General features: G+C 50.2%; 5 protein-coding genes and 1 long non-coding RNA gene across 9 annotated transcripts; 3 read left to right on the top strand and 3 right to left on the bottom strand.

The window, feature by feature from the left end:
• The first annotated feature begins 301 nt into the window (after window positions 1–301).
• Window positions 302–12,799, top strand: sec24a (SEC24 homolog A, COPII coat complex component). Of its 2 annotated transcripts, XM_058086219.2 has the most exons (24): window positions 302–643; window positions 1,958–2,539; window positions 3,272–3,436; window positions 3,537–3,614; window positions 4,425–4,484; window positions 4,573–4,739; window positions 4,990–5,171; window positions 5,255–5,357; window positions 5,995–6,121; window positions 6,916–7,025; window positions 7,126–7,238; window positions 7,312–7,430; window positions 7,515–7,570; window positions 9,014–9,220; window positions 9,310–9,433; window positions 9,506–9,664; window positions 9,733–9,906; window positions 9,977–10,087; window positions 10,193–10,368; window positions 10,438–10,575; window positions 10,651–10,755; window positions 11,505–11,597; window positions 11,703–11,806; window positions 11,878–12,799. In XM_058086219.2, exons 1-24 carry the CDS (start codon window positions 589–591, stop codon window positions 11,990–11,992), a joined length of 3,423 nt encoding a protein of 1,140 aa, XP_057942202.2. In that variant the 5' UTR covers window positions 302–588; the 3' UTR covers window positions 11,993–12,799. The 2 variants fall into 2 exon arrangements, with proteins under 2 accessions (XP_057942202.2, XP_057942203.2); XM_058086220.2 differs by lacking the exon at window positions 3,537–3,614 and having other exon boundaries at window positions 303–643.
• Window positions 12,800–13,459: 660 nt separating this feature from the next.
• camlg (calcium modulating ligand) lies at window positions 13,460–15,879 on the top strand. Its single transcript, XM_058087199.2, has 4 exons — window positions 13,460–13,966; window positions 14,517–14,965; window positions 15,051–15,116; window positions 15,497–15,879. Exons 1-4 carry the CDS (start codon window positions 13,822–13,824, stop codon window positions 15,701–15,703), a joined length of 867 nt encoding a protein of 288 aa, XP_057943182.2. The 5' UTR covers window positions 13,460–13,821; the 3' UTR covers window positions 15,704–15,879.
• A 9-nt stretch (window positions 15,880–15,888) lies between these two features.
• Window positions 15,889–18,464, bottom strand: LOC144894570 (uncharacterized). The gene is made up of 3 exons (XR_013625195.1): window positions 17,990–18,464; window positions 17,757–17,916; window positions 15,889–16,254 (listed from the first exon to the last, which is right to left on the bottom strand). It is a non-coding gene; the product is annotated as an uncharacterized LOC144894570 (long non-coding RNA).
• On the top strand, window positions 16,871–19,524 carry ttc1 (tetratricopeptide repeat domain 1). The gene is made up of 8 exons (XM_058087888.2): window positions 16,871–17,106; window positions 18,182–18,470; window positions 18,537–18,597; window positions 18,675–18,787; window positions 18,871–18,907; window positions 18,975–19,123; window positions 19,215–19,269; window positions 19,344–19,524. Exons 2-8 carry the CDS (start codon window positions 18,183–18,185, stop codon window positions 19,472–19,474), a joined length of 834 nt encoding a protein of 277 aa, XP_057943871.2. The 5' UTR covers window positions 16,871–17,106; window position 18,182; the 3' UTR covers window positions 19,475–19,524.
• pfdn1 (prefoldin subunit 1) lies at window positions 19,299–21,176 on the bottom strand. Of its 3 annotated transcripts, XM_058087891.2 has the most exons (4): window positions 20,707–21,176; window positions 19,873–20,039; window positions 19,720–19,804; window positions 19,299–19,648 (listed from the first exon to the last, which is right to left on the bottom strand). In XM_058087891.2, exons 1-4 carry the CDS (start codon window positions 20,764–20,766, stop codon window positions 19,565–19,567), a joined length of 396 nt encoding a protein of 131 aa, XP_057943874.2. In that variant the 5' UTR covers window positions 20,767–21,176; the 3' UTR covers window positions 19,299–19,564. The 3 variants fall into 3 exon arrangements, with proteins under 3 accessions (XP_057943874.2, XP_057943872.2, XP_057943873.2); XM_058087889.2 differs by lacking the exon at window positions 20,707–21,176 and having other exon boundaries at window positions 19,873–20,492; XM_058087890.2 differs by lacking the exon at window positions 20,707–21,176 and having other exon boundaries at window positions 19,299–19,645; window positions 19,873–20,492.
• A 152-nt stretch (window positions 21,177–21,328) lies between these two features.
• On the bottom strand, window positions 21,329–23,756 carry mat2b (methionine adenosyltransferase 2 non-catalytic beta subunit methionine). Its single transcript, XM_058087887.2, has 7 exons — window positions 23,569–23,756; window positions 23,189–23,383; window positions 22,624–22,738; window positions 22,401–22,553; window positions 22,121–22,317; window positions 21,900–22,013; window positions 21,329–21,825 (listed from the first exon to the last, which is right to left on the bottom strand). Exons 1-7 carry the CDS (start codon window positions 23,623–23,625, stop codon window positions 21,649–21,651), a joined length of 1,008 nt encoding a protein of 335 aa, XP_057943870.2. The 5' UTR covers window positions 23,626–23,756; the 3' UTR covers window positions 21,329–21,648.
• Window positions 23,757–24,004: the final 248 nt, after the last annotated feature.

Below are 24,004 nucleotides of genomic sequence, written 5' to 3'. Positions count from 1 at the left end.
GCTCAAAATACATCAGTGAGGTACTTTTGGGGCCAACGTTACAATGGACAAAAAGGTGTGGTTACGGTGTCTCTCCCCAGGCCAACACGACTAAAATCCGGAGTATATTTTATTCTGCTCAGTATTTGGCGACGCAGAGGTCACATTAGTTTCCATTGTATAACGGTAACAAAAAGATAAATAGCAACTGTTGGTAGGAATGCCATAACGTTCCCCTTCCCTCGTGTTTCCAGTAAGAGCAGAAATCGAAAGCACACGGAGGAAATGCCACGTGTACACACTGCGCATGCCCAGCAATTTTACGTTGATCCTTCTGGGTGATTCCAACTTCCGGTTTTACTCTGGTCAAGGCCTATCGGCCTCCTCCGCAGGTAGTTGACAACGGCCGCAGCCATGGCCGTGTGATTGGCGACCAGCCAAACGAATCAACTTTTGAAGCGACGTCAGCTCGGAGTAATAAATAAAGAAAGGACGCGTCACCGGAGCGACAAGTTTTCGCAACAGTTAGCTCGTCGGCTAGCTAAACGACGCGGCTAACAGTCTCGCCGAGCTAGCGCCTCCAAATTAGAACCTGGTGTCCATTTCAGGATGTCAGCGGCGGGATTCAACGCCCAGAACGGGACCGGACAACCGTACGCAAATGGTGAGTCAACAAAAGTTCAAAATGTCACCCAATGACGACGACTGAAAGGCCAGCCTAAAGCAGCTGTTACTGGGAGTGCTCGTCGGCTCTGTGCGCCGGCTAGCCGTTAGCTCCTCGACTTGTCTAAAAAGCTCAGAAAGCCTGTCGCGTCCACTTCCACAAAGTTCGTTTGGGAAACAAGAAGCTTGGGTTTGCTGCTCGCTTGTGTGATGTTGTTTTCTCCTTCGTGTTTTATAGTCTTTGACTGTTGAAAGGTGACAATTCGAGCGATTAATGATATTATGATCCAAGTTTAAATTCTCTGCTTCTATTAAAATACGTTACATTTCTGGATTTTCCTTGACTGCATTACAATGAGGGTATTACGGTCCCCCAATATGACCCTTGATGAGGTTGAAATACTTCGACCAGAGTTACAAGTGGCCATGATTTGAATTATTTCACATGCAAATGTGTTTTCACTGAGCTTGGGTGTGTGTGTGCTTTTTAACATCAACTCTGCTGTATGGATGTTTGCACCACAGGTGTGTAATACATGCACACGTAGCTTTTAGCCCTGTTCCATCATGTTATATTTCTTTCTGTTCTTCCTTAAGTTTATTCCTGGCTCCCGGTAGTGTCGGTTGATCTGATATCAGTGTGGCTGATGCGTAAACTCGATTCACAGTGGCAGGATTTGTATTTAATAGTATGTAGAAGTACTTTTTTGTTGCTTCTTCCTGTTTGCTCACCTCGGTTTTGAATCAGATGTGTTTTCATGCTCTGGTGTGACATTGAAGCAATTCAGACCTTTTAAAGGATATGCCCCATGGTTGATCTTGGGGTGGCCATGGAGAAGATTGCTTTCCTCCTCCTAATTCCATTCCACGTAGCCACGTCTGGCAGAGGGGACGAGTCTTGTGGCGTTATGCAATGGATGGGATGATGGCGAAGGACCAAGAATGCAACAAATGTGTAGTTTTTGTCGCAATACTTGTGGTATTTGTGGGTGGTTCAAAATGGAATTGCAGAGGAAGACACACTTTTGGAGAGATCGCTTGTTTATAAAAGCAAAGCATTCTTTTCTGCTGTGTTTGAATCGTCACATTCAGTCAGCAAAACACACACAAAGCCACTGAGGTCAGATGAAGATTAAGGTAACCAGATTATGTCCTTGCTGCCACGTCATTGGTCACTCGGTACCACAGAGGGGTTTCACTCCCTTTTTCACCACCCCCCTTTTTATACCTGTAAAGAAGAGATGGGGTTTTATTGCATTTTTGCATGTCTCTCGCACTTATAACATGCTTGAATTGTGTGTCCCCCATTCTCCAGGTCCTTCACAGAATCCTGTTGGTGTTCAGCAGCTCCCAGGGGTCAACTATGGCATGATGCACCAACCCGCTTACAATCCCCTGCAACCCAAGGCCCCTGCGCCCCCTGCCCCTGGACTTTATCCCTCTGGGCCGTACCAACATATCCCTCCAGCCAGCGCCTACCAGCCCGGCCCACCTCCCACCTCTTACCCAGCTCCCCTCAGCCAGCCCCAGCTGACGCGACCCCCACCGGGTGGCCCTGTGACCCATATCCCTCCTCAGTCTGCCAGCTCCAGCCCGAGTCCCGGCCCAAGGCTACCCCCTGCACAGGGCACAACTCCGCCTCCGGCTGTGTCTTCTAGTGGATACTACTCAAACCTCCAGCAGCCCCCCGTAGCTCCACAGTGGCAGTACAACTTGGCTCCTCCACCCACGGGACCCTCTCCATCCATCAACACGCCACCCCAGGCAACGGTGCCCAATCATGTGAGCCCACCTGGACCTTACAGCTCCGCCCTGTCACCCTCCATGTCACATAGCACCACGCAGCCCTCATGCACAGGGGCGCCCCCCACCTCTCTGCAGGCATACAGCCACCCAGGTAAGGAAACCATGAATCCCATACCCACCTCTTGGTACCAAATTCTAAACCCAAGAGGAATACTCTTCATTCTAGCAATGAGGCACTCGCCGTCTAATCAATAATAAAAGATGACTCATTCTGTCACATCAGTGGACTTTAGTCCTGTTACATCAAGAGTCAACATTCCCTACTTTCATGTTCCATACACATATGTATATTTAAAATGGTTGTAAAGGAATGCCAACACCCCCCCCCCCATGACTTGCTGTCTTAAATCTGTCTTAAGACACAGATAGCATAGATCATCTAGAGTCCTGATGTGTTGGAGGAGGACCTTGCCCTCCGCTCTTGCCTTCAACACGTTGGCTTAGCATTACACACACACACACACACACACAGTCCACTCCAAATCTGCTCAAAGTTCAAGCTGGATCTTTAATGCTCCAGAATGACACAAAGCCATGTATACTGGTATACAGTATGTACCGTATGTGTACGGTATGTTGTATTCCTAAAAGGACGCTTGGTGCAGACGAGGCAATACTATGGTTGGCCGATACAGACCTTAGCATGTATCACAATATTTACATACTGTCATAATATTACATACTGTATCAGTATAAGTGTCGATTTCGTATTCGTATCGGTGTCAGTGCACGTTATGTGAGTATGGCTAGATATTAGTAGTATTATATGTGGTAGTTAGACGAGCTAGTAGAGGTTAAATAAGCTCCACTGATGTTCCACCAGCTACGACTCCTGTGCCCATGAACGCAGCAGCGTCACATCAGCATCACCCAGGCAGAGCACATTACGCGCCCCCTCCTGCAGGCCCGCCCCCCAGCATGAAGCCCACCGCGCCTGTGACCGGATTCCCGATGCCCAGTGCCACGCCTGCGCCCCCAAAGGCGGCCGGTAGGTTCACATTTGGTGTCCCGAACTCTTAACGCCATTGTTCAAGGGGTGACCTTTTTAACCTTTTGTCCCGCCTCTGTTGTTTTCCCTCACATGCCAGCTCAGTGTGGGGGGGCAGCCTGCAGCTCTCTGCCCCCCACTGAGCCCGATTGCCAGGAGGCGGATATTGAATGTCCAGGTGTGGCTAGCTGCACATGTGTCTTATGTCTTATGTCTCATAGAAGATCCACACATTGTTCCTTTGCCGCTCTTCTGAAAGCTGACTTTCAGCTGATGTGAACATTCCACACTCCTTCATAGTCTGTTTGTCCGTACAGCATGGCCCGCAATTACCATTGGTGACTTTCTACTGCAACTCTAGCTTTGTTCTAACCAAGCCTTTATCTGGAATGCCTGAGGTCAGCCACAAGCTGGGGTGTACTGTTGTCAGACACTATTTGTCTTATAAATCATATAGATGGTGGACATTTGCACAGTGCAGTGTTTGATGAGGTAATCATTCTCAGCTAAAACTCTGAAGTCAAGTGTGCAATAATGAATTCAGTCGTCTTGAAGAATACCAGCTTCTCGGCACACTCAAGGGTGAGGTGTGGTGAGATACGGTAGATGACTTGACTTGTACGTCTCCGTGACGCCTACGGCGTTTGGTGACTGTGCTTTGACACTGCACTAGACAACTGGGCATGGATAAAAGAACTACAAGTACTCGTAGACTGCCCGGGACCAGGACCAAGGCCCACTAAAAGAAAATAATTCAAGTTGCTAACATAGCCTGGTGCCAAACAAAAGTAGTGGTAACATTTAGAATGGTTCGGCCCAGAGTTTGCCTTGCCTTCAGTGTGTTTACTTTGGATGATTATTCTGTACTTTGATTAGTCAACGTGAGCTCAGGGACTGCCTACCTCCAGTAGAAACGTCTTATTGGTGTCCATCTTCACCGCAGTGTGAAAGGAGGCGCTGTCATGATTCACGTGTCATGTCTTAACAGGAATGGTGGGCTGTGTGCCCCCTTCATCCAATGGTCCCAGTCATGTGGACAGCAAGCCTGGTGAGTGTTTCTTCTAAAGACTGATAGGACATATTTTCAACCCCTCTCACTCTTAAAAAAATGCTTTTTTTTTTTTACTTGACCACAGCCAGGCTGCCCCTGTCTGACCCACCGGGCCGAAACTTGGCCCACTACCCCTCCCTCCTCTCAGGGTACCAGCACCCCTCTGCCCCTCACGGCACCCCTCCAAGCTTGCACCCAGGAATCACGCACGCCTCTCAGCCTTATACTCAAGCACCTCAGCCATACCAGCAGGTGAGTCCCCCACCCACCTTTTTTGTTTGTTTGTTCTTATTTTAATGTCGATGTGTGCATGTTTGAGGAACAACATGCTCTGCCACTTGCCATGCATTTGCTTTTCCTTTTCACCTACCGTGCGGGAATGTAGCTGTTTGTTGACTGCAAACATGAAGAAGTAAGCGTAGGGTTCTAATGCCTTCCCTCAGCACCCTGCTGCACGCATGTGTTTGTGAATAACTTGGTCCCTCGCTTCTCTCCCTCTCAGCCACCCCCTGGCCCCGCCCACCTGAGCCCATCCCTGGCCGCCATGAGTCTCCAGTCCAGCACCCCCGAGACCCTGCGAGTGGTCAACCTGCTCCAGGAGAGGAACCTGCTCCCCCCCGGGCAGGTCGCTGCTCCGACACCCTGCCTGCCCCAAGACCTGCAGAAGATAAACTGCAACCCCGAGTGAGGACACTTGAAGACGCAGTCTCCCTTCCCATGTTCCAGTGCCATCATAATCACTTCATTAGATTTATTTCTCTATCCAGGGTTTTTCGCTGCACGTTGACAAGCATCCCTCAGACCCAATCTCTGCTCAATAAAGCCAAGCTGCCCCTGGGCCTGCTGCTCCACCCCTTCAAAGACCTCTCGGTAATAAAGTGAAAATGCGGAGTGCGTGCACTCCTCCTAATCGTTCACATGGTGATTAAAACCAAAGTTATACTCTTGGTAAAAGTGGAAATTGCTCATAAACATGTGAAATGCAGAAATAAAAACAACCAAGAAGTATATAAACCTGGTTGTGCCAGCCTCACACGCTCAAAGCCAGGCAGCAGACTTTCAGATCTTCCAGTGCTGCGCAGCCATGCACCCATCACTTTTTCATGGCCCCACACCCATGTGAAGGAGTGATGTGTCCCCTCCGTCACTCACCCCTATCACATAGGTTGGCGGATGTTGGTATTGATGGTAATGCTATTATGGTGTCTGGCTACAAAGCTGTGGCATCTGCCGTCTCAAAGACAATCTTTTCCTGCATGTGAAACTGGGCTCTAGTGCGATATGAAATAGCATACTGTTACTCGTCATCAATGAGTAGCCTAGCCCAACCGCCGAGAATGTTCCCAACAATTCCCAGAATGCCATTTGCCCCCCAGGCAGCACCCAAGCCGGGGCAATGGAGGGGAAACAGAGCAACAAGAAAGAGCTCATTGAAAGCGTCCATACTGTAACAAGTGTGCCAAAGGCCACCGTCTTTCTCACTCCGCCGTTTGGTCTTTTCCTGCAGCAACTTCCCGTGGTGACGTCCAGCACCATCGTCAGGTGTCGCTCCTGCAGGACCTACATCAACCCCTTTGTGTCCTTTCCTGACCAGAGGAGGTGGAAATGCAACCTTTGCTATCGGGTCAATGATGGTGAGAGGAAATGGCACAAAGGTGCACCCATGCACAACACTTCACAAATGATCTTAAAAGTAGAGTTGTGCTGCACAAACCTGGCAGCATATAAGAGCAGGAAAGGGCACGGAATAAGAAGAATATCAAAATAAATTATGTGATGGAGATCCATGCGGTGCATTCTTAGCCGCTGAGAAATATCATTTTGCTAGTCAGATGGAACAATTCATGCTACGTTTTCTATTAAGCATCACTATCATCCAATAAACATTGAGGCGTAATTAACAGCCTTTCCATTCAATCTTGTTATGCAACTATTTCATTCAGGTCAACAAAGCCAATTCCAAACTCCACTGCCACAAAAGGGTAACGTGGTAAGAAAGGGTGAGAAACAAAGCTTATCTTAACTCTGTCTTTTGGCAACACCATGGCTGTAATATCAACTTCTGTGATAGGACCCCCTTCCACGGGCCACGCCCACCGTGTTTTATAGCGCTGCTGAATTAGCAGTTAGCTTGATATGCTTTGAATGGTGCCAATGGGACAATAGAATAGTCGAAAAAGGACAGTTTGACAGAGCGCGGAGTGGATGGTCACTAGCACAAACAGCCATGGAACTGGTGCAGCAGTTTCAGTGGCCGTAGCGCCAGCAAACACTTTGAGCAGCTGCAGCGAGGGCGCCACGTACACATGCATACCCGACCCTGACCCCTGTATCCAACACATCCAACACTTGCACTCATACACGTATTGTTGCACGCCTACCTGCTGTGTGTGTCTTCATCTGGACGCCTGTGTCCTTGTGTGTGAAGTTCCAGAGGAGTTTATGTATAATCCAGTCAGTCGATCCTATGGCGAACCACACAAACGACCGGAAGTGCAAAATGCCACCATTGAGTTCATCGCGCCATCAGAATACATGGTGGGTGTCCCTGATGGCTGTTCGTGCCGTCGGCTACGTAAGTTGTGTGTGTTTTGCGGACCCTGTTGTCATGTGTGTGTTTTCCCCGTCTCCATTCCAGCTGAGGCCTCCACAGCCGGCCGTGTACCTCTTTGTCCTGGATGTGTCCCACAGTGCAGTGGAGACGGGCTACCTGAAGGTGTTCTGTCAGTCTGTGCTGGATAACATCAGCGCGTATGTACAGATACACAGTGTTTGTATTTCACCATCTATCTCTATCAACGTTTCTATCTCTGTTTGACTAAAGGCTCCCTGGAGACTCACGGACAAAAATTGGCTTCATCACCTTTGATAGCACCATCCACTTCTACAATCTACAGGAAGGATTGTCCCAGCCTCAGATGCTCATCGTCTCAGACATCGAAGGTAAGACGTGGGTCCTGCACCATCTAATGACACCACCTTCTGTTTACTGTACTTACTTCTATCGATGTCTTTTGTGCCTTACAGATATCTTTTTACCAACACCCGACAGCCTTTTAGTCAACCTCAACGAGAGCAAAGAGGTGAGGAATGTGTCTTTAGCATCAAGGCAGTGGTACCGGGCCTAGACCCGCCTCACTGATTGGCACTGATTGGCACTTGGCACACCATTGGAAGAGGTGGGTCAGGATCCGGCACCGTGAAAGAATGACCAGCACAGCGGCTCCATTCCTGTTCACCATAACGCTGGGTTGTCTGTTTTGTCAACTGGTTTAGGACCGAATCCAAAAATGGCATCCATTTTTTCCAATCAGGGCAGGATTTTACTCTAATTTCATTGAGAAAAATCTCATCTTCTGACTAAATGGATTACATTTTTGTGACATTCATATTTCTCATCCAAAAAAAGGTTTTAGAAGGGAAAAATGTTACAAACGTCCATTTCTCTCAATCAAATAATGACATGGCTAAAGGTAAGTGGATGCCAATCGCTCAGCTGAGGACTTTGGCAAGCTGAGATGTAGGATGAGAGGCATCAAGTTCAATAGCAAAAAAACACGGTCAGCAAGCTTCATGAAAGTGAGCCTTATGACTACTTTCCTGTCAGGAACGATGGCGTATTCACCGCACATGTAGCACAACACCTCGGGCTGGTTTAAGATCTTCACTTCATCCACCTGTGCTGTGTTGGCACATGCAAAATCTTCGGAATTTTTTTATTGCAAGAAATATAACACAGTGTTGCATCATATGATGCGGAAATACCAGTACGTGTGACAAAAACATACGGAGCATAGTTGAGAAGGTTGTCCGCTGTGACTTCTGGATTCGGCGGAATGATCCTAAATCAGCTAAATGCTGAAACAGTCAATTTGGTGTTGACCAGCGTAATAGCGACAGATGGAAAAACACTGGCTCACCCGCCACTGGCAGGGCTGGCTGGAGTAATATTCATATAGCATCATTTCCAGGCGAGGGAAGATGCAGCCATTCAATTTCAAGAGGGAATTGGGTGGAATAGACCACAAAGAGGTGTGTGGAATAGACCACAAAGAGGTGTCCATGGCGTGTTATGGGATATTTCGGACGCAAAGACCTTAGTTGTAGTCAACCTTTCATTCAAGAAATGCCTAGTTTTGACACCACACCGAGCATAAAGGCGCAGGCTCTCTGTAACGGCCTCAAGACTTCCAAACGTGATGGTCCCTTCCATTTCAGCATCTCGTGAAGCGTCAGGGGACGGTTTCTTTTTCCCACAGAGTAGCCACATAGACGCAGAAAAAGCTAGCAGCTTATTGACCAGACGTTACGGTAATAATAGGACTGCAAACAGTCCAACAGAAGCAGTGGGACAGGTGAATGGGTCACAAACAAACGATGATTGTGGGCGGGGGCTAAGGCGGGGGCTAAGGCGGGGAGGGGGAATCAGGCTCAGCTCCATCACAGTAGGACTGGCCTCGTGTGTCCTGCCCCTCTCTGTCCGTGCGCATGACGAGTCACTACTGTGGAATCATCTTGCCTTGCAGCTGGTGCAGGATCTTCTGAAGAGCTTGCCAACATTATTTGAGAAGACCATGGAGACTCAGTCGGTGCTGGGCTCGGCCCTGCAGGCCGCCTTCAAGCTGCTGTTGCCCACCGGGGGCCGCATGTCCGTCTTTCAAACCCAGCTGCCCAACCTCGGAGCGGGGGCGCTCCAGTCCAGGGAGGACCCCAACCAAAGAGCATCAGCCAAGGTGTGCGCTTGTACGACGCGTCTCGTGGTGATCAGTTTCAAGGTGTCTGTGGCTCATGGTCCCTCGCTGGTCTCTTGCTTTCCCTTCAGGACATCCAGCACTTATCCCCAGCGACAGACTTCTACAAGAAGCTGGCGCTGGACTGCTCTGGTCAGCAGGTGGCTGTTGACCTGTTCCTGCTCAGCTCTCAGTACTGCGACCTGGCGTCTCTTGGTGAGAGTAGGAAGCAGATGTAGGTGGTGATGGCCGGAAGGTTCCCTCATGACAGGTCCCTCTCTCCTCCAGGCTGCATATCCAGGTACTCTGCAGGCGGCGTCTACTACTTCCCATCCTACCACCACCAACACAACCCCGCTCAGGTGGAGCGCTTCCAGAAGGACCTGAAGAGATACTTGACCAGGAAGATCGGCTTTGAGGCCGTCATGAGGATCCGCTGCACCAAAGGTACGCCTGACGGTGAAAATGACAAGATGTGAAACATTTGATGAACGGGAACCTTTGTCTCTTCTCAGGTCTGTCCATACACACCTTCCACGGAAACTTCTTTGTCCGCTCCACAGACCTGCTCTCGCTGCCCAACGTCAACCCGGATGCCGGCTTTGCCGTTCAAATGTCCATCGAGGAAAACCTGGAGGACATGCAGGTGGTCTCCTTCCAAGCCGCACTGCTCTACACCTCCAGCAAAGGTACACGTAGACCACTTTGTCTCACGAGGAACCCGCTTGCTTTTTAACCCTTGTGTGTCCGTGGCGGCAGGAGAGAGGAGGATCCGTGTGCACACTCTGTGTCTCCCTGTGGTCCACTCTCTGTCGGACATCTTTGCTGGCGCCGACGTCCAAGCCATCAGCGGTCTGCTGGCGTGCATGGGTGAGAACCGTGACACATGAACGTGGTGCCAGATCACACGCTTGCCTGCCGGTGCCTCCCAGTGAGCCCACATGTCACCGCTCCTTTTGTTCTGTCCTCATTCAGCTGTGGATCGCTCGGTGACGGCCAGCCTGAGCGACGCCAGGGACGCCATGACAAACGCCGCCATCGACTCGCTGACGTCGTACCGCCAGTCGGTGCTGACCATCCAGCAGCCGGGCGTGCTCGCCCCATCCAGTCTTCGACTGTTCCCCCTCTACATCCTGGCTCTGCTCAAACAGGTCAGAAGCCCTGCTAGCAGATCCCCGGGGCCGCTAGAAACCTGCGTGTGTTTTGTTGGCTCCTTCCAGAAAGCCTTCAGGACGGGCACCAGCACCAGGCTGGACGACCGGGTCTTCTCCATGTGCCAGCTCAAGTACCAGCCTCTGGTCTACGCCATGCTGATGTTGCACCCCGCTTTGTACCGCGTCGACGACCTGACTGATGAGGTGAGGAGGCTGGCCCGTTATTGCGCTTTGGGAGTCAAAGACCATTTCCCGTCATCTGGCGTCCTGTCTTCCCAGGGAGCTTTGAGCGTCAGTGACTGGACCGTCCCTCAGCCCAGAGTCCTGCAGCTGTCTGGGGAAAAGCTCAGCATGGAGGGGGCCTTCCTCATGGACGCAGGAACGGTGAGGACGTACCCGTACATAGGATTACAACCATCACCTTTGATGCCCTGGGCTCTTTGACCATCTGTCTATGATCTCTCTCTGGGCTCTTTGACCATCCCTCTATGATCTCTCTCCCTGGGCTCTTTAAGTGGCTTCTGTGGGTTAATAATGAGTGCATGTGACTCATGAATATAGCACACATCATCACCATGATGGTGACACATTAGAGTAACTTCTTTAACCATCCGTCTAGGATCTCTCTCTCTGAGCTCTTTGACCATCCGTCTATGATCTCTCTCTGGGCTCTTTAACCATCCGTCTATGATCTCTCTCTGGGCTCTTTAACCATCCGTCTATGATCTCGCTTTCTAGGCTCTTTAACTATCCGTCTTTGATATATCTCTGGGCTCTTTAACCATCCGTCTTTGATATCTCTCTCGGCTCTTTAACATCCGTCTGTGTTCTCTCTCTGGGCTTTTTAACCATCCGTCTATTATCTCTCTCTGGGCTCCTTAACCATCCGTCTTTGATATCTTCCTCGGCTCTTTAACCATCCGTCTGTGATCTCTCTCTAGGCTCTTTAAGCGGCTTCTGTGGGTTAATAATGAGTGCATGTGACTCATGAATATAGCACACATCACCACCATGATGGTGACACATGAGAGTAACTTCTCCAGCCTGGACTTTATTAGTCTCTACTACTAGTACTACTACTAGTACTACTACAAGTACTAGTTAAATGTGTGTGCGCTGTGCTCCACCAAAAGGTGATGTATCTGTTGGTGAGGCGGAACTGCAACCCCGTGTTTCTGAGCCAAGTCCTGGGTGTCCCCAACTACGCCGCCGTGCCTGATAACCTGGTAAGGTCCTCGGGTCCTGGTTGTGTGGCGCATGCCTAGCCTGTCCGGCTGATGCTAACCGTAACAATGGCGTGACCGTTGTCTTCCGCCATCCTGCCATCCTAGTATCTGCTGCCAGAGTTGGACACTGCCGAGTCCCAAAGAACCCGAGCTTTCATTGGCTGGCTGCGGGATCAAAGACCCTTCTTTCCCACGCTGCACGTCATCAGGTGAAGCACGCACAAGCACCTGGGAAGGTCGTTCTCGTTCATTTATCCATTCTTTCCCCTTTCTGTTCCAGGGAAGAGAGCCCGCTCAAAGTCTCCTTTATGCAGAACATGATCGAGGACCGGACCGAGTCAGCCCTGTCCTACTACGAGTTTGTGTTGCACCTCCAGAAGCAGATCTCCAACTGATGGGGCAACGATGATCCTGGCGTGGAGCCGAGCCAACACTGAAGCGAGGATGTGCATGGGTGTGTGTGTGCGTGAATGAAAAGGTTACCCCCCCCCCCCCAACCACCACCACCAACAGCTCTCTGAGAGACCACCTCCTCCCCACCCGGGTGGCGAGGATGGAGCCATGGATGGTGGTGTGGCTCCACCCCACGTGTCAAGTGTTGGCAAAGCAGAGACTATACCGAGTCTAAAGTGTGTGTGTGTGTGTGTGTGTGTGTGTGTGACTGTTATCCCCAGTATTGAACATCCCGGACCCAGGACACAACGCTGGGCTCTTTCAGCCTTTCTTCCACAGCAGATGTTGAACAAAGATTGTGTGAGAAGTGGTCTGTCCATTGCAATCTCATTAAGCCCCCCCCCCGCCCCCCCCCACTCTACTTTAAGTATCATGCCCCCCCCCCCAAATCTATCAAAGAAATATTTTAATAGAACACAAAGCCATCCTTGAATCCTGCAACGATGAGGAAACGCTGGTGCATTTGGTATGACCACCAGGGGGCCGTGTCAGACAAAATAAAATGTTTGGGACTTTTTAAAGCTTCTTTCCTGGGAAATGAAGATAAAGTCAGAGTGGACCAAAGTCCTTTTGTTCTCTTTATGGACGTTTTATGATTTGGGGTGATTTGGTGTGATGTCCCGCAGCCTGTAATTAATGTATTATAAAAGCAACATGTATTTAGAAAAACTAATGTCATTTGGTCCTTCTGGCCAAAAATGTCTTTCATAAAAACAAGTAATGGAAATAAATCATATCCTGTGTTGATTCCCCCAGACTCACTAAACATTGCATCTTTCCTTTTCCAACACAGGGGGGCCATTTGTGGCCCACAGCACATTGGAAAAATCATTTTATGTCAATATTCAATACTCATATTAAAAGAAAAAAAGTTGAACATTTTAGTGGCATAGAGTTGAAACATCAAGTCCTAATGCTGAACAGCAGGGGTTCCAAAACTTGGACCAACTCAGGGCCCACTTGAAAATCTATGTTCTATTTTTGACGTACAAATGTACAAAAAACACGGGAAACCTCACACACACGCATTAGGGGCCCAAGAAGCACCCAAAAACGACATAAAACGCAGTGTTTGAATTTGATTTTTGACAAAAAACGTAAGGGGTTAGTTGGTACGTCGTTTTTTTTAGTTTTTTCAACTTGCTGCTAATGCACTTTTCTGGTGAAAAAACACAAAAAACCTCACACACACGCATCAGGGGACTGAGAAGCACCCAAAAATGGCATAAAATGGGGATTTTTAACAAAAAACGTAAGGGGTACGATCATATTTAAAAAACATATATGGCCCACCTGCAGTACCACCACCGCCCACTAGGGGGCCACACTTTGGGAATCAGTGCTGTACAGAAAGAACGACAAAGATTTAGGAAAGCAAAAACAGGCCATCGAGGTGGAAGACAACGGTAGTTGTTTTAGTTCCATAGTTTTTGGCAAAGGGCATCCTTTCGTGGAAAACACCCAGCTTTAGCTCACTGTGGACGGGCGTAGACCGTAGTTTGACGTCTACGTGTTGTTAAATAACGGAAATAAAATCAAAGAGGGCTGGATGATTCATATTCAAAGGGTATTTCATTTTCACTTTTCAAAAGACTCTTATGGGTCGGGCGCCTCAGTACGCATGTGCAACCGGGTGGGAAATCTGCGCATGCGCAGCTAGATCAGTTGCACTTTCCTACGCCATCACATCGCGACGCCAGCTGGTATCTTTGACGGCATTTGAAGGCAGATCGCTGGGTCGTTCATTCCATCGATCGGGTGAATTTGAAGGATGGAGGCTGCCGGCGAGGAGAAGGCAAGATCATTGTCTGAGGCCCAGAGGCGAGCAGAAACACGCAGGAGGAAACTGTTGATGAATTCGGAGGACAGGATGAACAGAATCGTAGGATTTGCCAAGAACGAGTCTGAAAGCTACGGTAGGCTAAATGCTCCTCCTTTCCTCCATGTTTACATGCTAACGTTGTGGCATCACCTTTGTACTCTGTCGTGTTCGGGTACAATCATACTGGATGTGGAGCAGGTCATCTTTCATCGTGCGCTAGTGTACCGTTTGGTGTAGAAACATGCAGTATACATATACTGTATGTATACTGCATGTAGTATCACCCGGTATAAGCGGCGGGCGGTGTAGTACCACCCGGTATAAGCGGCGGGCGGTGTAGTACCACCCGGTCGGTATAAGCGGCGGGCGGTGTAGTACCACCCGGTCGGTATAAGCGGCGGGCGGTGTAGTACCACCCGGTATAAGCGGCGGGCGGTGTAGTACCACCCGGTATAAGCGGCGGGCGGTGTAGTACCACCCGGTCGGTATAAGCGGCGGGCGGTGTAGTACCACCCGGTCGGTATAAGCGGCGGGCGGTGTAGTACCACCCGGTCGGTATAAGCGGCGGGCGGTGTAGTACCACCCGGTCGGTATAAGCGGCGGGCGGTGTAGCGTATGCAAATGTCCCGTTCCATTTCCCGAAGGGTCACCCAGGCGTCCAGCAGATCCCCACTTCCACCTGGACCTGGACAGGACAGAGACCTGCGCCCCCCCCCAGAGACCATCTCCCTTCAAATCGGAGCCCGGCAGCGTCTCCCGCGGCGCCACCCCGGAGAGGAGGGACTCCCCGCTGCCAGATGCGGGTGACAAGTCCCACGGTGCCAGCCCGCTGGAGGACATGATCCAAGGGGTCCGCCAGAGACCCAGGAGGGATGTGGCGTCAGACGACCCAAGCGGCTCGCCCCGCCGGGGCCTCCACAAGTACTTGTCTCGTTTTGACGACGCCATGAAACTGAGGGGTCAGCTGGCCGACGAGAAGCCGGTCCAGGACGGCGGGTCCGACGGCGAGGAGTTCGACCCCTTCAGGGTCTTCAGGCTGGTCTGCAGCGTCCTGCTGGCTCTTTTTGTCCGGGCGTTGGTCTGCAAGTATCTGGTGAGCCGAGTTGGATGAGATGCTTATGCTTTCACTTTCACTTTCAGCCAGGATGGTCTCACGGCACCTTGGTCTTCTTTTGCAGTCAATATTTGCTCCCTTCCTCACCCTGGAGCTGGCTTTCATGGGCCTGGCCAAGTACTTCCCGCAGGCAAGTACTTCTCATCACTTCACTTGTTGGAAAGTACTTGCTGTCAATCAATGTAACCTTGTCATGATGGGAAATAAGCTGGCTTTTCTAGCACAGACTTGAATTATTACACAAGGTCTGAGTATTAGGAGAAATTTGTCAGGAATAAAATCTGAGTAGCGAGAAAATGGACACAAAAAACGGGTGGAATTGTATGAACAAAGGATTACATACATTTTGGTAGCCTCGTGTTGAAATGCTTCCATTTCCATAGAAGTCATAATGCAGGCGCCCCCGAGCGCCCCCTCCCTCTTAAAAAGGATTGTAAAAGGTTGCTATGAATGGCAGCCTTTCAGCCAGCAGGGGTGTAGACCATCTTGGCATATCTGCGTGTCCTGCAGGTGGAGAAGAAGGCCCAGACCACCGTGCTGACGGCCGCCCTGCTGCTGTCGGGCATCCCGGGCGAGGTCATCAACCGCTCCATGGACACGTATAGAAGGATGGGCGACGTCTTCGCCGACCTCTGCGTCTACTTCTTCACCTTCGTCCTCTCCCATGAAGTCCTGCTGCTCCTGGGCTCGGAGACCGACCACCAGCCGGGGCTGTGACTCCGTCCCGCCTCCTGCTCGTCTCGGTACCTTTCCTCCCGTCTCAGCAGCACGGCGTGTGCACGGCACGTGCACACCAAAGGCTGCGAAGAAAAGATCAAGCAGCAGAGGGCGGGACTTGAACCATTTGGATGTCTGTATTCGAAAGTGTGCTGTGCTCCAGATGATGTTCTCAACGAAGACGGGACAAGCATTTAGTCCTTGGCGGTGTACCCCTGTGACGTGTTCTACATATCCTCGTTCAGTCACGTGACCAGCGTCGTTCCTGCTGTAAATCAGGTGTGGCCTCCATCCCGGGTCCATTTTCCTCTTTCTCTGACACATCCTGAGCGCCTCTCACGCTTTCTGCTTCTTTTCGCCTTCTTGCTGGACCTCAAGCTTCTTCCTCTCGAGCCGCCACTCCAGTCTCAGCGCTGCAGCCAGCAGGGGTGGCCCCCATGCCTCCCGACTGCTTTTCTACTGGCCTGCACGACACTCCAAGCCGTTTAGCTAGGAAACTCCAAGTCAATGGAAGCATCAAGGATCCAGTCACAGGAATCACTTGGACTGACCTTTAACAAGAAAAAACACATGTTTCAACTTATAATATTACAAGACATCACCTTCATTCCCCTCCGCTTATCCGGGTCCAGGTCTACAAATAAACTTGCCTTGGTTGATTATTGTTTTGTACATTTAATATTGAACATAATTTCATCAATCAAAATCATGTTTAATAATAAATATGAATTTGGAGATGATGCGGTCTTTATTCTGTTAACATGAGTCAGTGTGGTTGCTGAGTAGCACCCTCTCCTGGTGACTACATGGAATAGCAACATGTTACAACTGTTCATCAATGACTTCAATTTAAGCTCATCCGCTTGACTTTATTGATAAAGAATAGCAACAGACTAACTATTTGACCCAGGCTAACAAAAGATTATGAAAGATTGGCGTTTTAGAGCTCCGGCCCCGCGGCATCTGAGCCGGGGCGGGGAGATGGAGATATAGATATATATATAATTGAACCTCGATATTGCCAAGCCTCAGCCTATAAGAATAGATAAATGCACTCCCATGCACACAATGAGCTTATTACTAACATTCCTGTTTACTGTATAAAAAGGGCTCCAGCCAAACTGCAGTTGCCAGTAGAGCCGACAGGGGGCAATAAGGAGCCCCGTTTGCTTTTCTATACCTGAAAAGCGTCAGAATATGATTGTAAAAAGTAATAGCCAATTTAATATCCACCTGTACTAAAACTCGACTTGACGACGAGCCGGGTGGAAAGAGAACGCCAATCCAACAGCAGGGCCCCGTGAAAGACACAGAAGAAGATCATGCAGTCGTAGAAGAAGAGTAACCGGAAGTGCTTCCCCGCAGTCGGCCAAGGCTAAGCTATCACCTAGCTAGGCTAACAGGTAAGACGACAAATCGGCTGCCCTGAACATTTGCCGTCTGTCTTCACTCGAACGCTTCTTTGTCAGCAGATGTCAGCTTTTGTTGTTCGTCTTGGCGTCGTTGTTGTTGTTTAGCCGTTGATGGCAACACGGGGGCAGGACTTCTTAACCACGGATGTCCGTGACGAACCATTTGGCAGCATAAATAGCGGCACTGAAACACCAGATAATAAAACGTGGATAAGTTGCGTGTGTGCGGGAAGGTGGTCCGTTTAGCTTCGGCCAGAACCATCGTGGAATCACCCCACGTCCTCTTGCGGTCCCCCAAGGCATCACAGCCTCATAATGGGCTTTACAATACGGACGAGCTCACAGGGCGTCTCGAAGGACGTTTACATCTTTCCCTTTCTGTACGTTCTAAAGAAAGACAACAGTGGACGTGGGTGGGGACACCATACTGGATTTCCACTCTCAAGCCCCAACACCAGAGGTGTTTGTCTGGCTAGTGACCACACCAAAACAATGCCGTAGGACACCAGTGTGTACCGACTGGGGAACAGGAACTAGCAAATGACGTGTAAAGTATTCCGTGTTTTCTTTCCACGGCCAGTTGAGTAGCGATATCACTACATATCACAATAAATATCACAGTGGATATCATGATGACTTACTCGCTGAGGCGTCGTTTCCACTTGGTTTTGGGTAGGCAGGATTTGCTAGCGTTCCCATGCAGTCTCTTGGAGCAGTGTCCTCCAGGCCATGGTTCCATCCACGGTAGCGGGTACTTCCTGTGCTCCTCCAGACGTTATGTTGCTACGTGAAATCAGTCGCCTAGGTAAGAAGTTCCGGTGATGTCCAGTAAACGCTGCCAATGCGGTGAAAGACTGCAAGTATGACCTGTTACCTTGAAGGTATCTGGCAGTGCACGCTCACAGCCTGGACTGAAAACCTGGCTGGAGCTTTCCTGGTGGACTCGGGTGTCCCTCATGCCGTGGTTCTCTTTAGAAGTCACAGAAGGTTTCACATAAGGATGGTGGATGATGGGCAAACACTTTTCCTTCAACTCTGTTCTTCTGTTCTTGATTCTGACCTTCAGAATGAGCCGCCAAGCAGACGAGCAAAGATGCAGAGCAGCGGAGGACAACACGGACAGAGAGGACTTTTTTGACTGCCAAGAGACTTTGGAGCCTCCAGACCGGGGGGATGAGGAGGACAGGCGACGGGAGGCTGCAGGAGATGCAGGCAGACCAGATCAGCAAGCAGACGAGCAGACGGCACCGCTGGAGGACCAGGAGACTTGGGAGGACTCGCATTACAACTTGAACGTGGATGCGGACAGCAGAGGAGATCTGCACGGCCAAGAGCTGACGGAGGAGGAGAAGGAGGTACAATGTGAACCTTCTAGAACGTGCCGTGAACGCTCTTAATGCAACGTCACCCTCACCTTCTAGAGTCGCCGACTGGACAGCTTCATGCTCAAGGAAAAGGGCAACCAGCAGTTTAAGAGTGGAGGTGAGTCCACCCCGTCCAGGCCGCTCGGATAGACCAGTGTGACCAGCACCAGACCAGTATGTGTCATGTTCGTGCAGACTGGTTGGCAGCAGAGCAAAGCTACTCGGAGGCTTTGCTGGTGTGTCCGCTGTGCTTCAGCCAAGAGCGAGCGGTGATGTTCTCCAACAGAGCAGCGGCTAGACTTCACCTGGTAACACGCACCACGCCCTCCCGTCTTCGGTAGCTCCACAAGCTAGCCACATGCTAGCGGTAACTCTTCCTGTCAATCATCAGGACCTGAAAGACGACGGGATAGCCGACTGCTCCAGAGGTGAGTGATGTCATCACACCTGGGGAGGCGTGGATGAGGGGGGGTAACTGGCTGGATGCTCACGTAGCGTTGGAGCTCAATCCACACTACATGAAGGCCTTGCTTCGGAGGGCGGAGCTTCACGAGCAGACCGAGCAGCTGGACAAGGCTCTGGAGGACTACCAGAAGGTCCTGGAGCAAGACCCCAAGCACACGGCTGCCAGGCAGGCCTGCACGGTGAGTTGGGTGCCCGTCATTGGAGGAGCCGCCCTGCTTCAGATGATGATGATGATGATGACGACGATGATGATGACGACTTTTCTTGCAGAGGTTGCCTCAGCAGATTCACGAGAGAAATGAGAAGCTGAAGGAGGAAATGTTAGGTGGGAACACAAAGCATCCAAATGACGTGTCCAATGAAAAGTGGTTTTTAATGGATGACCTCTGACCTTTGCAGATAAATTAAAGGACCTCGGGAACTTAGTCCTGAGACCCTTTGGCCTTTCAACCAACAACTTCCAGGTGAACCAGGACGTCAACACGGGCTCTTACTCCATCAACTTTGTCAACAAGCCCAACAACACATGATGTCATCCATCTTTCAAAATAAAAGTCTTTCCTGTGATTGTGGGTGCTTTAATTAGAAAGGTATCAAGCAGGACTAGAACTCAGCGTCCATCACTGGGCTCTTCTGGAAAGCAACATCTCTCGAATGTTGTCCTCTGCCTCCTTCACGCTGCGTTCAAGGTACACCTTCTTCTGCTGGAATGAGCAAGCAGTGAGGGTCACGTGACTGAATGACCACTGGCATTATTCCCGTGATGAAGCGGTACCTCCAGCTCTTTGATTTTCTCCTCTGCGCTTTTCTGTTTGTCCTTCAGCTGACGAGCGATGTCCTCCTTGGACTGCAGGATGAACCTGAAACACGGTGTCACGTGTCACTCACAGGTCAAAGGGCAAAGGAGAAGGCGCCTGCTGGAACTCACATGCGTCCGACACCTTCGTACAGCGGCGTGTTGTCGGGCAGCGTCTTGATCTCCGTGTGCGTCAGGTTGGCGTGTTTCTGAACCCGCGTGAGCTGCTCAATCTGAAGGTCGGCCAGCTTGACCTTCTGCTGCGTGTCGATCATCTTCACCTGCAGCTCAGAGAAGGCCTGCAGACATTTTTCATGTTGGTCACTTCGTCCAACTATTGGGCCGCTAGCTCGTCCGTCTGGCGTGGCTAAGATGTTTCTGCTCACCATCATGGCGGCCAAACCCACACAGAGCCTACTAGCAAGTGGCCGCTCTTCGATTAAAGCGTCCTCGCTCAACACACAACACACTTCCTGCCTTCACAATAAAAGCGGTACACGATTGATCACTAAACCTGAAACGTAGAGCCACACGGAATTCTTCTTTCTCTTTGGGATGCATCGTGATGTTCGCTGTGTGAAAATGACTGCTGGGATTTGAGTTCCTGCACCTTTTCGGAGGGAACTCGGCGTCATAGTTTTAGGAACAGTCCGAAAATGGCGCTCCGCGTTTCCCTTCTTCGGTAAAGCAATTGTAGACTGACAGATGAGGCAAACGCACTTCGACAATGACATTGTGAAAAAGAAGCCCCCCCCCACTCCGTATGGTGGTGGTAGGTCTTCGGCTTTTTACTTGGTCCGGCTTGCACAAAACCAACCACGAATCACCCTGGTGGTTAATGTGCACCCCTGCCGATGTTTCACCTTTCTAAAGGTGGGACGCGAGCGGTAGCTAAACGATATAAGTCTGTATTTTCTATCAGGTGTATTTCTTCATCTCTTTAGGATCTTGTCTTTATGTACTTACCTTCTTCAGCTCCAGATCGACGGGCGCCGCCATCTTCTCCAACGTTGTTGTTGAGCGCATGCGCAGCCACTAGCAATGGGCGGAAACGATACCGAAATGTCGACATGACCGATACCACGGTCCGTATTCACACTCCCCCTCTGCCTCATCCAAATTGACGCACAACTCCATGCGTTCCATTAGCGCTCTTTGGACTTTCTCAGAAAATAATCAGACTGTGTTTCAAGAACAAACAAACAAAAAACAGATTGTGTCTCTATATTTATGCTGCTATATTTTATATTTTCATTTTTAATAGACGTGTCTGCGTCAACTTTGCAACAAATTCCTGGTATGTGTATGATCATACCCGGCAATAAAACTATTTCTGATTCTGATTTTGAAAAAAACCCAGCAGCACACTGCTCTACCAGGCCAAGGCATCCTTCACCAGAAACACCGCCCACTGACGCCCCCAGGGTCCGGTCCCCGCCTCTCATGCCCCCACTTATGTCTGCTTGGACGACGTCTTCAAACGTAGCGGACACATCAGTGGTACCTGAAGTGCACTCCTATGGGATGAGGAAGAACATGGTAGTGGTGGTACTTCCAGGTTCAGGATGTCCTTGAGGGATCCTTTGACTGGATGGAATGTGTATTTACTTGCAATAAATAAGTACTTTCATTGTGTATGGAATGTGTATTTTACTTGCAATAAATAAGTACTTTCATTGTGTATGGAATGTGTATTTACTTGCAATAAATAAGTACTTTCATTGTGTATGGAATGTGTATTTTACTTGCAATAAATAAGTACTTTTATTGTCAATCATTTCTTACTGATCGCTTTTCTTCTTCATAAGATTAGCATTGGAACCTTTTGTCCTCATAACTAACTCTCCTCTCAGCACAGGTAGGGCGTGTGTGTGTGTGTGTGTGTGTGTGTGTGCGTGTGCGTGTGTGTCAGTGGAACACAGTCTGCCTCCAGCGCTTGTCCGGGGTGAAGGGCCACAGGCAGTCAGTGATGGCGGAGGTGAAAGGTCGTGGTTCCACACTGAGGTTCATCAGCTCCAGACGAGAACATTCCAAGCGACTGTTGACGGGACGGAGGGCCGCCGCCGCCGCCGGCTGCTCCGTCAGCTGCACACAGGAAAGAGGTTGAACGGACCAAAATGGCGGAGAAGGCGGCAGGGCGAGGACATCTTTGTTCTTACGGGAATGAGATGGCTGGACGGCAGATTGAAGGCCCTCGCCATGGCCACCGCCATCTCGTATTTGGTCATCTGCTCCTTGGCGGAAAAATGAAAGATTCCCCTGACAGAGGCGTCCTGGACACACATCATCATCATCATCATCATCATCATCGTCGTCATCATCAACACTGGCTTTCAAAGCTTAGCAATCAGATCTAAACGGGGTTGGGTCCATGCGACACCTGTCTCGCTCTCTCGCAAACTTTTCTGCAGACGACGGCGACATCTCGGACGTGCGTGGGGAACCTCTGCTGGGAATGATCCAGCGTGCAGCTCTCCGTCGCCCCCTCCTGGACTTTTAGCCAAAGCGACGTGACGGCGCTCTCTGTCAGCGTTTCCACGTCCCCGAAGAGCACAGGCACCCGCAGCACGGCCGCACCTGAACACACCACCGGCGTCCGTCAATACTCGGCCATCCACGCCTGCCGATGGCTCACGGCGATGATTGACAGCTCGCTCAACCTGGACAGCGTCTGAGCGCCTCTCTCTCCCCTTCCAGTTTGCTGCGCCCGTACAAGTTGAGCGGGTTGGGGACGTCGTCCTCTCCGTAGGGGGGGTTCCTTCCATCGAACACGTAGTCGGTGCTGATGTACAGGAAGAACGCTCCCAACGCCGCTGTGTCCGCACACGCCACCTTCAAGGTCAACATCACCCCGCCAAGGTCAAGGACGCCATCCCTACTCACCCGCTTCTCTGGCCAGCACGCTCGTGGCGTGCACGTTCAGGTTGACGGCCGCCTCCATGTGTCGCTCCACCACATCGGGACGACGCTCCGCCGCACAGTGGACGATGGCGTCGGGCTGGCCGAGTACAGCACAGGTAAAATACACTTACATGTACTCCCGATACTACACAGGCTAGGTACTCCGTACATGTACAGTACATGCTATACCTAGATACTCCTTATACTGTACATACATGTGCAGTACATGCTATACCTAGATACTCCTTATACTGTACATACATGTGCAGTACATGCTAAACCTAGATACTCCGTACATGTACAGTACATGCTATAACCTAGATACTCCCTATATTGTATGTACATGTACTACATGTACTACATGTACCCGCTATACCCCCTATACTACGTCTAACGTATGTAGATGTCCAGTACAGGTAGACAGATACTGTAGTGTAGACGTACAGTATAGAGTGTATAGATATACATATACATATATACAGATGTAGATATAGATGTAGATGTAGATGTAGCAGATATGCTATAGACGTAGTAGATGGCGCCGTACCTTGCAATGGTCGAGGAGTCCCCGGACGGCGTCCTCGTCTGTGAGGTCACACCGCAGGAGTCTGGGTCTGGCCCTCCTGTATGCCGTTCCAATAACGAAGCAGTCGTGGGTCTGGAACTCCCGGTAGACGGCCCGGCCTAGAAGCCCGGTCGCCCCGGTCACCAGGACCCTCGGAGCGGGCACGGCCCCCTGCTCCTGACGTACAAACACTTCGATCAGGACTCCATTTCAACCCGGAAATGTAGCAGCACCGCGCCGGCGTCTTCCTTCTCCCACGGCCGACTTCCAGAGCGGAGATGACCGCGTTGGGCATCACGTGATAACACCAACAATGGTAAACTGGAGAAATATATCCGTATATCAGATGGTCGCCGTGTTACCTGGAGCAGTTGGACGCTGCCGGGCCGGAAGTCAATCTTCACTTCCGCTCGACTCATTTCCTTTCACGTCTGATCAGTGTGATATTGACCAATAATCGATAGCGACTGCTGCCCGTTTACAATTTTCCGATGCGCACTTGCAGCCTCTTCTCCACTTCCGATCAGCTGTTTGCCGTAAATCGGGTGTCGTGAAGCGTGCCGACTCGCTTTACTACTCGTCGTAAATATGGAATAACAATAATGCCAAAGAAATAACGTACACGAACATTGCAGACAGTTTAGACTTACTTCCTGCATTTTAAACCTTTTTCAAAGCTTCGTTTGTCACGTTACTACACGTTACTACACGTTTGTCAGGTTACTACACGTTTGGTTACTACACTTTTGTCAGGTTACTACATGTTAATACACGTTTGTCAGGTTACTACACGTTTGT

Source organism: Doryrhamphus excisus, linkage group LG21 (assembly GCF_037039965.1).
Source record: "Doryrhamphus excisus strain RoL-2023G ecotype Guam linkage group LG21, RoL_Dexc_Guam_v1.1, whole genome shotgun sequence".
NCBI lineage: Eukaryota > Metazoa > Chordata > Actinopteri > Syngnathiformes > Syngnathidae > Doryrhamphus > Doryrhamphus excisus.
The sequence above is the reverse complement of the archived record's forward strand: the minus strand, read 5'-3'. Positions and strand labels throughout refer to the sequence as shown.

What these genes read in the sequence shown, in the direction of transcription:
- ttc1 (XM_058087888.2), top strand. Translation starts at nt 18,183, where the DNA reads ATGAGCCGCCAAGCAGACGAGCAAAGATGCAGAGCAGCGGAGGACAAC. An exon ending in CAGCGGCTAGACTTCACCTG is followed by an intron (nt 18,788 to 18,870) that starts GTAACACGCACC and finishes GTCAATCATCAG; the next exon opens with GACCTGAAAGACGACGGGAT. An exon ending in GATAGCCGACTGCTCCAGAG is followed by an intron (nt 18,908 to 18,974) that starts GTGAGTGATGTC and finishes ATGCTCACGTAG; the next exon opens with CGTTGGAGCTCAATCCACAC.
- sec24a (XM_058086219.2), top strand. Translation starts at nt 589, where the DNA reads ATGTCAGCGGCGGGATTCAACGCCCAGAACGGGACCGGACAACCGTAC. An exon ending in ACCTCAACGAGAGCAAAGAG is followed by an intron (nt 7,571 to 9,013) that starts GTGAGGAATGTG and finishes CTTGCCTTGCAG; the next exon opens with CTGGTGCAGGATCTTCTGAA. An exon ending in TCGACGACCTGACTGATGAG is followed by an intron (nt 10,576 to 10,650) that starts GTGAGGAGGCTG and finishes CTGTCTTCCCAG; the next exon opens with GGAGCTTTGAGCGTCAGTGA.
- camlg (XM_058087199.2), top strand. Translation starts at nt 13,822, where the DNA reads ATGGAGGCTGCCGGCGAGGAGAAGGCAAGATCATTGTCTGAGGCCCAG. An exon ending in CGTTGGTCTGCAAGTATCTG is followed by an intron (nt 14,966 to 15,050) that starts GTGAGCCGAGTT and finishes CTTCTTTTGCAG; the next exon opens with TCAATATTTGCTCCCTTCCT. An exon ending in TGGCCAAGTACTTCCCGCAG is followed by an intron (nt 15,117 to 15,496) that starts GCAAGTACTTCT and finishes CGTGTCCTGCAG; the next exon opens with GTGGAGAAGAAGGCCCAGAC.
- pfdn1 (XM_058087889.2), bottom strand. Translation starts at nt 20,132, where the DNA reads ATGATGGTGAGCAGAAACATCTTAGCCACGCCAGACGGACGAGCTAGC. An exon ending in TACGAAGGTGTCGGACGCAT is followed by an intron (nt 19,805 to 19,872) that starts GTGAGTTCCAGC and finishes ACCGTGTTTCAG; the next exon opens with GTTCATCCTGCAGTCCAAGG. An exon ending in AGAAAATCAAAGAGCTGGAG is followed by an intron (nt 19,649 to 19,719) that starts GTACCGCTTCAT and finishes TGCTCATTCCAG; the next exon opens with CAGAAGAAGGTGTACCTTGA.
- mat2b (XM_058087887.2), bottom strand. Translation starts at nt 23,625, where the DNA reads ATGAGTCGAGCGGAAGTGAAGATTGACTTCCGGCCCGGCAGCGTCCAA. An exon ending in GGCGCTCAGACGCTGTCCAG is followed by an intron (nt 22,318 to 22,400) that starts GTTGAGCGAGCT and finishes TGGTGTGTTCAG; the next exon opens with GTGCGGCCGTGCTGCGGGTG. An exon ending in CGTCCAGCCATCTCATTCCC is followed by an intron (nt 21,826 to 21,899) that starts GTAAGAACAAAG and finishes TCCTGTGTGCAG; the next exon opens with CTGACGGAGCAGCCGGCGGC.